The sequence below is a fragment of the Sinocyclocheilus anshuiensis genome, unplaced genomic scaffold (assembly GCF_001515605.1).
Source record: "Sinocyclocheilus anshuiensis isolate Anshui unplaced genomic scaffold, SAMN03320099.WGS_v1.1 scaffold1404, whole genome shotgun sequence".
NCBI classification, from domain to species: Eukaryota; Metazoa; Chordata; class Actinopteri; order Cypriniformes; family Cyprinidae; genus Sinocyclocheilus; species Sinocyclocheilus anshuiensis.
The window spans coordinates 82,667-93,549 of record NW_015546095.1 but is presented as its reverse complement, the minus strand read 5'-3'; the positions used below and the strand labels follow the sequence as shown (position 1 = coordinate 93,549).

Here is a 10,883-nt window from a genome sequence, read left to right as displayed (position 1 = left end):
AGCTATTAAAAACTAGCTGCGTTTCGTATTGCGCAACTTCTTTCCCTTCACAGCGGTGCGCATTCGTTCATCCCCAAAACCCAAACTTAACGTCAGAATCAGATCAATCGGTGATTGCTGTAAGATGCCGTCTTTACTGTTGCTAAATTGCGGGACATGTTATTTATTTATTTTTAAATTAAGCATTGGTCTCCCATAACATACATTTAAATCATGATAAACACAGTTAAAACACACATATAGCACCTCAATACCATGGTAAAAATATAACAATATGTTTTTTAGGTAGCCTACTTGTATGAAAAACAGCAGTCTAAAAACATTCAGTATAAATACACAGATGCTATAGCTTAATCACAAATACATACTACAATTTTATAGGCCTAACATTACTCTTTTAATAAAATTCAGTGTGAATATCCCAAATTTCTGCCCCAATACCATGGTGCAGTGAGTGTTACTACAGTAAATCCATGGTAAATGATGGCGATTTTTAGATTGAAAAGCCTTCTGACTGTCTCGTCGCACACAGTGTTTCTCCTGTTTGGCTTTAAACTAGTTTAAATCACCGAGTCATTTGTGTTGAATTCAAGCACTTCACACTGGATCTCACAGTGCTGCTTAATGCTCGCGTGACCGAGTAAACGCATCTGCTGTAGTGAGCTCGCGCCGCGCGGCAGTTTGAACTTTGATCCGAGCGGATAAACGGTCCGAGTAGTGCGATTCAAATGAGTCACGCTGTTTCGTTCCACTTTTGGCGCATAAACATTATATCGAACATTTATCGAACTCTTCATATCGTTTTATCGAGAGAAAGTATACCGCGATAATTATCGTTCAATATTATAGACACTTAATTTGCTGTAAAGTTGCTTTGCAACGATTTGTATCGTGAAAAGCGCTATACAAATCAACTTGAATTGAATTGAATTGAGTAAAAAGGAAGCTCACAATAGCTATTCCCTTTAATTTTGGAGCTATTACCACAAATATGTGACACTCATTTCCTCAGGGCAGAGCTCGTGTTTGGTGACAACAGAAGAAAGTGTCACTGAGCTTTATAATTAACAAAATCTCAGATGTGGACCTGAAAGAAAATGCCATTTTGTCAAGAAAACTGAAATGGAAATTGGAACAAAAACAGAAATTATTTAATGAATCCTCGCTCACAAAAACAACACAACGCTGATAATAAAATGCACCGGTACGCTTGTAAAACACCTTTGAGTCTGCGACAGATGGACTGTACTACACACAGCTGTGATTTGCTTCTGTCATAACTTCTGAAACGCATGTGATGTGTGGCCGGTGATCCGTTTTGCAGTGCAACATGAGCAGTCACCGCAACAGCGCTGACAGAACACCCTCCATTCATGACACTGAGGCCGGTCATCCATCTCTTACCTTCTCAGACAGAGAGTTTATATTGGAAAGAACAAGCAGAGAAAACCTGTCAAAATGAGCCCATATTTCCTACACTGTAAAAAAAATTCTGTAGTTTTTACAAAATAATTTTGGCAGCTGTGGTTGCCAGAATAATTTTGTACAAAATACAGAAAAACTGTAAACATTTACGGCCAAAACCTGTAAATTTTACAGTATAAAACTGTAATTTACAAACAAGAAAATCTGAATGTAAACCAGTAAATTCAACAATGCACACTGCTATTAAAATCTGTTTTGTACCTTTAACATACTGACAACCAGCATAATAATGCAGGTGGTAAAAGAGAAAGCCACATGAAGAATCAAAGCTCATCACAAGTAGCTTCGCCACAAGCAGAAGTATATGCTAATATATAGAAGGTGCACAGAGTCATTCATGCAAACACAAAACACCATCATGGTAACACACATGATACTTAAATAATGCATTAAACTTTCATTAAACAACAGAAGATGTAACATAAAGCCCAAATATACATAACTAATAACAAAAACTATTAAAAAAACATCATCATTTAAACAAAATACTTTCAAATGTGGAGTGTCATGCAGGGAATTCTGGGAATATCAGTTTACAGTTTTTGACTGTAAATTATACATTGATTTGTTATTTTTACTTCTAAAAACTGTAAAATTACATGAAATGTCTGGTTAGATATTTTACAGTTTTTCCCTGTATATAGTACGGGAACTTACTGTTAACCTATTAACAGTTTTTTCCCGTAGCGTTTTTACAAAATTTTACAGTTAAAATTACACTTATTTTTTACAGTGTACACGCTCATCTCTTAATGACTCAGATTTGAGATTACTGAATATGCTTGAATATATTTGACCTGGCATTAGAAGGTGCAGTTCCTAGATGAACTAATCATAAGTCCTGAATGTCCAGTTATAGTTAAAGAAACTTATACATTCATTTATTGTAATAATACTTAACAATATTATTGTTTTACTGTATTTTTTATCAAATAAACATAGCCTTGGTGAGAATACGAGACTTATTTTAAAATAATTATTAAAATCTTACCAATCAACTTTTGAATGGAAGTGTCCGTCTTACACTCACTGGATGGAAGTTTTAGATTTCTTTAACAATAAAATCAAATAGTTCAAAATACCAAATTGTAAAAGCACAACCATTTAGTAGTCATTTGTTATCAATGAGAATTGGTGAGTTGAGCAACTACCAGTGAACTAAACAGTTTTGCCATTTCAAGCAAAATAGTTAATTGATGAACGTTCCTGCTTGAAAATACATTTAAATAATATTACCTATTACTTTAAATGCACTAATGCCACACAGGCTACTCCCAGGTTGAAGCCAGCAATTATTACAATAGGAAAACTGTGGAAAGGACCCTTCAGCTTAAAATGAAAATATATATCAGTCTGACAGAGTACATGGTGCTAAGATCCCATGAAAAATCCTCATAATTAGGTGCTTAACTTGGCCATGGGTTGTACTCGGGAGGTCAGAACTTACACTGCAATGTAGTTTCCCATACTGAGATGGGCAGCTGCTGCCAGTTCCAACTGCCTGAGCACCAGCCTCCTGTTACCCCCTCTTCAAAGCCCCCCCAATTCAGCTCTACATGGCCTTGGCTCAGGTGCAAAGAAACACCGGCTAGAGCCCTTGCTGCAGCCCTCGCGCCCCTAACAGCTGACACCCTGAAATCATCCAAACTGCTGCTGCGTAAAATCCACTCAGCCCACAGGGACTGCTAACTCAGATCTCCAAGAGCGTGAATCGCTGAAAATCTAACAACAATGGAGACCTCTGAAAAATAATAGATTTAATAATAGTTCGTCCAGCAGGCCTCTACCATTCACACATATGTCCGTTTCACATGGGGTCAGTATGATTTTTTTTCTTTTATTCAGCAAGGATGCATTAAATTGATCAAAAGTGACAGTAAATATTTACAATGTTACATAATATTTCTATTTCAAATAAATACTGCTCTTTTGAACTTTTAAAGAATCCTGGAAAAAAAAGAATGTTTTTTACTAAAAAAAAAAAGCAGCACAGCTGTTTTCAAAATGTATAATAATTATAATGATAAACGTTTCTTGTGCACCAAATCAGCATTATAGAATGATTTCTGAAGGATCATGTGACACTGAAAACTGAAGTAAATCGTTACTGAAACTTAGCGGTTATCAGAGGAATAAATTACATGTTAAAGTATTATACTATATATTAATAGTACATTAAAGTATTATATTATATAGTATAGCCTACTATTTTTTATTAAAATATATTTCATTTCATATATATATACAAATCAGCCATGTCAAATTGAAGAGTTCAGAAGTACGTCTGACGTTTTTCTTTACAATTATCATTTCTTTCTGGCTACTATGTATAGGTTTCTATGTAAGTACTGGTACTTCTGAATGGGTTGAGGCTGGGATTTAGCGCATTTGAAGTGAAAGTACTTAATGAACATATACTATGTGTGGAGAGCATTTACTCAGTATTGTTATCTGATTTTTGACCAAGATGGATTTTAGAGGCTTTTGCATTGGAACTCTTCAATTGCAATAATATTTCGCAACGTTTACTGTATTTCTGATCAAATAAACGCAGCCTTGGTGAGCATAAGACTAAAAATGGACAATTCTGTGTGTGTGTGTGTAAAATGTAAAATTATATTCTATGTAAGAGATATATAAACACAAACATACACACCTACATCCATACATCCACCCGTGCCAGAATGAAGGAAGAATTCTGAATAACTGGTTTTCACCTGTTAATATGACGTCGCAATGATTGAGTCACGTGTCTAATCACATCGTGATAAATCCTGTCAAAAAGCGATGACGTCACTGACATGCAGACTGCCAATACAACACATAAAATAACTCCGATAAAAATAAACAAAATAAATTTTAAAAAAAAGAAAGTGACCACATAAACACGTAGCTAACTCACAAATCATCAAATGTTTTCACCAATGACCGGGATCATCAGTGGCTCTTAATAAGGTAAAGTTAAATTAAGATAATCCTCACAAAAGGAATATATAATCATGTTCATCACTAATCAAACCACTATTGTGTTGGTTAAATTCACCACAAGCTCCAACAAAATCCAATCTGCCTATAATATCTTCAGCTACAGAATAAAACTGCTTGAACAGCTGAATCTTCAGGTACAACATTTACGAATAAAATGCGAAAGTATTCCTGGTTTGTAGCTATTCTCTTGTCTAAAACATAACAGTATAACACAGAAAATAACTTGACATTATTTGATGGTGTATAGATTAAAGCAAGCAGCATTTTAGTACAGAAACCCCTCAGCTACAGCAAAGTGACAAACCGAATCTTACCGTCATAAACTGCTCCAGGGGTGTCCAGTTTTATAAGTAAATGTTATTTCGTAAGAGACCCAAGGCAGAGAGCCCGCTCAGAGCAACAGCGGCAGCCTCATACTGACCCACTCCAGCCCAGCACACACATTCAACTCAACGGGGCCTCCGGTTCCAATAATCCACACAAACTCAATCCTGTAAAGCCAGTGAGCGAAGACACTTTACAATCCAGTCAACGGGACTTCTAGGGCGGTGGAAGGGATCTCGCAGCAGAATAAAAACGCATTTCCCACTCTGGAGGTCGGCTTATCGGAATCGGTCACTTCTTAAGCTGTGTCTCCGTTCACGGTGCTGTTACATTGTAGGAGCCGCACAAGCAGCAGCAGTGCTGAGTGTTACATTGTAACATGGCGCGACATCTCTCCGCAGCGCCACCAGCGGCCGGGGGTGGAGTCACAACCCAGAGAGGCGGGACATTTACAGACAGACAGACAGATAGATAGATAGAGTATTATTTTCAGCACTGCTATTAGAAACAACATGTTTTGATATCTGATATGCGTGGGCCACAACAGATTACTCTCATACAACCCTACCAACTGTTAAAGCAATGAAGACAGTTGTGCCGCTCAAAGGCTTTTTATCCAGATAGTTTATATGGACAATGGTGACATCTTGTGGCATAATTGTGCTGATGCTCAGAATGACGGGTGTTTCACTGAGAACTTCCAGATCTTAAAAGTTTGTGTATATATTTGAGTCTCATTTATTTAGTTGACTATCTTAACATGCTGTGTTACGTTTAGGCTCAGTACTGTGCTTAAAGTAATAATAAATGTGTTAATAGCTAGGAATTCTTGAATTATGAACTGTATCTAAAACTTAAGTGAACAGAATATTAATCTCACAATACGACAAAAGACTATACTGCATGATTTTAGTTGGAAATGAGCTATTAGCTTGAGGAAAAAAAACTTACAGTAAAACAAATTTCAGAGAGCCATGTGAGAAAGCAGAAAGCCAAACCTACTGGAAATGTCATTACAGAATGAGTGATCTAGTATGTAAGGACCGGGAAACGTCCACACCCAATGTGTGCTTGAGCAAGATTGCCTCTCAAACATCTTTTTGGCATCCATCATTTGGCTGACCGTCACTTACACTATGGCTGTTATGTAGGCATGTATCATCAGCAAACATACTTTAAAAATTCAACGTTAACACATTTTAACGTCAATTTGTTTTTCATGTCACTCTGTTATACGTAAATATGTATGGTATATGGCAGGGGTGCCCACACTCGGTCCAGGACACCGGCCCTCCAGGACCGAGTTTGGGCACCCCTGCTATATGGCATACATAATATGTCTCTTACTGATTATAATGTAAACTAATCAGCAGCATGATACTTTGACAGATGTAGACTAGAACATGATGGACTTAAGTTAAATTGTTTACTTGTGAGAAAGGGAAGACAAGTTATATAAAGGTGTGTTGCATTATTTCAAAAGCACTGTACATATACAGTCTCACATTCAAATGCAGTATCGCAGTATGGTTTTCACATGGTAGAATCCAAGAGCTAATGTAAGCACATACATGCTTTTAAATACATTCAGACTTCATACTTTCTCATTTTTTAAAAGATTTAAAATCCTATCCCGTCTAGATGTGTAAGGGGCATGTCTGAGTTGCAGCAGATGTCCAGGAAACAAGTTTCCACTGTGGGCGTACATCTCTTCCCCTTTTGAGCCCATTAGAGAGCGCAGGGTCTTGTTCCGTGTCAAGATTTTGTCATAGAACTCAAAGCCACCCTTTGCATAATCACTTGACAGACATGCTGCACGGTGGTCTGAGCTATAGTCCAACCACTGACTCAGAGCATCAGAAGCCAGGATATAAGACACGACTCCTAAACCCACGGCAACCACATTAACACCAGCCCTGAAGATGATGGACCCAGCCTGGAGGCCAAAGATCTGCTTGAGGGCTACGCTATATATACAAGCCCATGCCAGACATGCTGGAGCCACTGCAGCGTGAAACAAGGGACCCCCAGCCCCCAGTCGGGCCACTTCTCGGGCTATAGCAAACTTCTGTGCCTCCGGAGAAAACACCAGGGAGTTTTTGAGAGCAACACCTGAATCACTGTCCCACTCCAACTCTTTGCCATTGAGGAGAATAGTGCGGTTGGTGATGCCCGATGGATCATCAGTGGTGCTGTTGAAGTTGGCTGGGATGCCTATCTGTGCTCCAGAGGGAAGCCATGGAACACCTGCCCCTACTGGGTGAAAGCCGAAGGCAGCAAATGCACTGAAGTTTTCAGGGAAGCTGACAGCAGAATCTTTCAGCACCTCTTGAAAGACGTTCTCAAGCTTCTCTGACAGACTGGCGGGTTCTCCTTTGTGCCAGGCCTGGTACACTTTTCTGTATGTATAATCTGGGAAAACGTGAAAGAAAATGTTGGCAGAAAATACCCCTCCACAGCCGACAAGGAGCAGTGGTGTCCGATACTTCTGAATAAACATAGAGAGTCTCAGAAAAGGCGAAGCCATCTCTTCTCTTGCTTTTGACCACCTGACCAAACTGTCAACACAAATGACAAAATGATATATTATTAATCATAAATGATATCATCTTTAAATCAAATGTTATCCAATCACATCATTAACCTACCATATAAATATTTTTTCAACAACTATATAAACTACTATAAAGTACTTTAAAAATGCATTTTACTTTAAAAATAATGTGTACATTTTAATCACTTCATGTCTCGCAAGCTCTTCTTTACCGAACTAAAATGCATTTTCGAATTAGGTCCTAAACACATTTCTTCAGTCTTTGGTGAAAACATACACTAAAAAACATAAAACCGTAAGTATTATCTTACTTGCTACTTTGAGCTCATTCTCACAAGGACAGCACGCTGACTGTTATGGAAACACCGCAAGAACACTTTACGACAGTTTTACGACAACACGATTTGCGGACTGCATAAAAATAGAATAAGGATTAGAATCGAAATTAGAGTGCATAATTCTAACCACTAAAATGGTAAGAATGGTAAGATAATATAACATAATATAACTCTTCATTTTGTATTTATAAATGAGTGGCTATCGGCGTCCTTTATTGGCTTTTTTTTTATTTTTTATAAAACAAACCAGATTTTGAGCCTCCGAGCGCCTCCTGGATGAAAAATCTTTTTAACTCGTAGAAAACAGAGAGCCTTTCTTTCCCTATGCAGTAATCTTTTTCTACAAAGCACACTTTTAAAACAGGCACTATTTACACGAATACAGATTCATTTCACACTTATGTCAGAGCACCCATAACAAGTTTTATTTAATATAATTATTTTCAGTTGTTCAACTTTTGAAATGTGAAAATGCCAACCCCTACGCCTTTCTTTTAATAATATTAAAAAGTTACAATTACATCTGTCAAATGTCGCCCTCTTAAGATAAATAGACAAAAACTAGTTATTTTTATTGTCCTTTCAAAAAAAATGTTTTCATCTCATTCATCATCATCTAAATCGTACAGTAATAAACTTAGCTGCCGCTTTAAAAGTGATGAGGAGGCTTCATACAGAGGATCAGTCCATTTGCTCTTGTGGGGAAGATTCTTCAGTTTATGTGACGATGTACGGGGTTTGAAGAAGACGGAGATTTAGCAAAAGTTCTGTGAATATATTCACGCTTGTTTGTATCAGATGTGTAATGCTGCAAGTTAAAAACACAATGAAAGTACAATAAAAGTTGGCCAAAGAAACGCATCCACCCCGTCGAAACCATTCTATTTATAGCATCAGCAGTTGAGCTGTGAAGATTGTTACACTGTAATTTCATAAGGGCGGAGGAAAATGTCTTAATTTTTCATTTAAACTGAAGGGAAGACCCTGTGTTTACTAAGAGCCTGTTGATTATTCTGGTCTCAAATATACAGGGATGTCGAGGAGGAGTCGGGATTTTTGCACACTTGGTAAATCAACCAACACATCACTGGTAAGTTTCCTGCCAGAGTTTGATGATGGTTTTTGATGATCATTGTCATTTAAATTATCAGTACTCAGAATCACAATCATATGTGTCATTTCAGATATAAACCTTTCATGAATGTCAGTTTATACCCCTCGGATTCAGTTTGCCATTGTTTGTAATCATCATAAGTGATTATTAAATGAGATAACGTAACTGAATTGAATGACGCCCCATTCATACGGGGCGTCAGCTTTTTAACGCTTGACGGAGGGCGTTTCTGAAGCTTGGTGCTGACGCGACCGTCATAGTGACAACAGCCAATCACATTAGCCTTCTGGTGTTGCATGAACGCGATTGGCTAGCGTCTGCGCTAGGGTATTTGCATTAGGTGATCTGATTGGCTGACGCCTGCGTTGGCGCTTTACAGTTGAAGTTTTCAACTTCTGCCGCGAGCAACGGACCCGACGCGACGCGACGGACCCACACTTCATTTCGCCAACGCTTGACGTCACTCCATTCACAGTACGAGAGGCGTATAAAAGAGGCGTTGACGCTGACGCCCCGTGTGAATGGGGAATACGTCATTACGCAGCGTTAAAAGTGATGTCATCGCCGATGGAGCGAAAGGCGTAGGAAGCTTCTGAGTAATAGAGCGTTTATAAAGACAAAACTAAATACAGCTTTACAGCTGGGTGGAAAGAATATAATGAAACATTTAGAAAATAAATACATGATGATTTAAATGAAGTTAAATGGCCTGGCTCCAAACCATTTTTTAATAAAAGACTTTAAACAATACTATAAACAATACTGTTCTGTGTAAGCATAAAAGACAATTAGAGCATCTACAATTGTTTATAAATATTAAAGGCATATGTGAAATCACGCTATAGTAAATCATACTTGGAAAATAAAAAGTCATAATTATTAGACAGTAAGTCATTATGACATAAAAAGTCAAAATTGATATAATTATGACAAAAAGACAATGTCTTCTTTTTATGTCTTAATTCTGACTTTTTATAGATTTATCGGAATGTGAAAAGATAAGATCAAAACTTTATGGTTATAACCCTGTGATTATTTCTCAGTTTTATTTATTCTGTTATAATAGTAAAGTTATAATTCACAGTAATAAGTTCATTGCACTTTATCAACCATTTTGAATTTACTTGCTGATGAATAAAATTGAGTTAGAACACTGAAAGAAAGAAAAAAAGTCATAAAGAACAACATGAGGGAATAAATTACCATTTTCATTTTTGGATGAACACCTATTGCCTGGAGCTACAGTACATAGTACAGTACAGTACAGAGGTGTCTCATAGTTCCCTTATGAAGGCAAGAACACTCAAATATCCAGGCCTGGTGGAATTAGGAAGGAAGTTTAGCCTACTCCTTCCTCACATTGTGGGCCGCAGGAAGGGGTGGCCGTCACCCACCGACAGACTTTTCCTCCTGAATAGCACACATTGCCCTGCTCACGGGCCGGGCAAACACTTCTTCGTTAACCTAACTGAGTTCTTCAAACTCTTCACTCTGCTAGAGTTGTCTTTTTAGGTAAGAAAATGTGTTTTTACTTTTACTTTATTTATTTATGCTCCGGGTATGTGTGTGTGTGTGTGTGTGTGTGTGCGTGCGTGCGTGCACTTGGATGGGTTAAATGCAGAGCATAAATTCTGAGTATGGGACACCATACTTGGCCACACATCACGTCACTTCTTATCGTCACTTCTTCTTAAATCATACAACTTTTAGGTTCAAATGGTTATTTCACCAGAAGTCTGTACATAAGAACATAGGGGCACTTCCTAAATAGTTTTACACAGCCAGTCTATGTTCTCTTGTTATTTGATGTATATTGTTTGTTTGTTATAAAATTAAATATAAGTGCTTGTGCATTATTTATTTATTTATTGCTTTTTTTAAATGAGGTATCTTAATAGAGAATGGAAGCATGAATGTTTCAAATATGTGGTGCATTTGTACTTTATGGTACATTTTAGATATTTAATGTTCTGTACCAGAATCAAGGATATTTGTTGTATTTAAAGATATATGTAATGTATGTATTGTATTGTATGTAATGCTAATAATGATCATCTCTAACAAAAAAAAAAATTATATA

General features: G+C 37.3%; 3 protein-coding genes across 7 annotated transcripts in view; 1 reads left to right on the top strand and 2 right to left on the bottom strand.

Moving 5' to 3' along the window:
• Positions 1-5,177, bottom strand: part of ptpn4a (protein tyrosine phosphatase non-receptor type 4a) — a 59,120-nt gene extending 53,943 nt beyond the window's left edge. For 3 of the 4 annotated variants that reach the window (XR_001635526.1, XR_001635527.1, XM_016501796.1), the window contains exon 1: positions 4,142-4,254. Coding sequence is in view for 1 of the 4 variants with exons in the window: in XM_016501796.1 (XP_016357282.1) it covers positions 4,142-4,151 (10 nt within the window). In the remaining 3 variants the exon portion in view is untranslated. Of the gene's footprint in view, positions 1-4,141; positions 4,255-4,787 lie in introns of those variants that run through there. The other variant, XR_001635528.1, reaches the window with a different exon arrangement.
• A 1,032-nt stretch (positions 5,178-6,209) lies between these two features.
• Positions 6,210-7,727, bottom strand: LOC107700213 (transmembrane protein 177-like). 2 transcript variants are annotated; one of them, XM_016501793.1, is made up of 2 exons: positions 7,658-7,727; positions 6,210-7,355 (listed from the first exon to the last, which is right to left on the bottom strand). In XM_016501793.1, the coding sequence occupies exon 2, from the start codon at positions 7,322-7,324 to the stop codon at positions 6,392-6,394; it is 933 nt and encodes a 310-aa protein (XP_016357279.1). In that variant the 5' UTR covers positions 7,325-7,355; positions 7,658-7,727; the 3' UTR covers positions 6,210-6,391. The 2 variants fall into 2 exon arrangements, with proteins under 2 accessions (XP_016357279.1, XP_016357278.1); XM_016501792.1 differs by having other exon boundaries at positions 7,663-7,727.
• A 951-nt stretch (positions 7,728-8,678) lies between these two features.
• Positions 8,679-10,883, top strand: part of LOC107700214 (ras-related protein M-Ras) — a 6,517-nt gene continuing 4,312 nt past the window's right edge. Inside the window, exon 1 of the mRNA XM_016501794.1 lies at positions 8,679-8,779. The gene's annotated coding sequence lies outside the window, so the exon portion shown is untranslated. The remainder of the gene's footprint in view (positions 8,780-10,883) is intronic.

Coding starts and splice junctions, on each gene's coding strand:
- LOC107700213 (XM_016501793.1), bottom strand. CDS start 7,324: ATGGCTTCGCCTTTTCTGAGACTCTCTATGTTTATTCAGAAGTATCGG.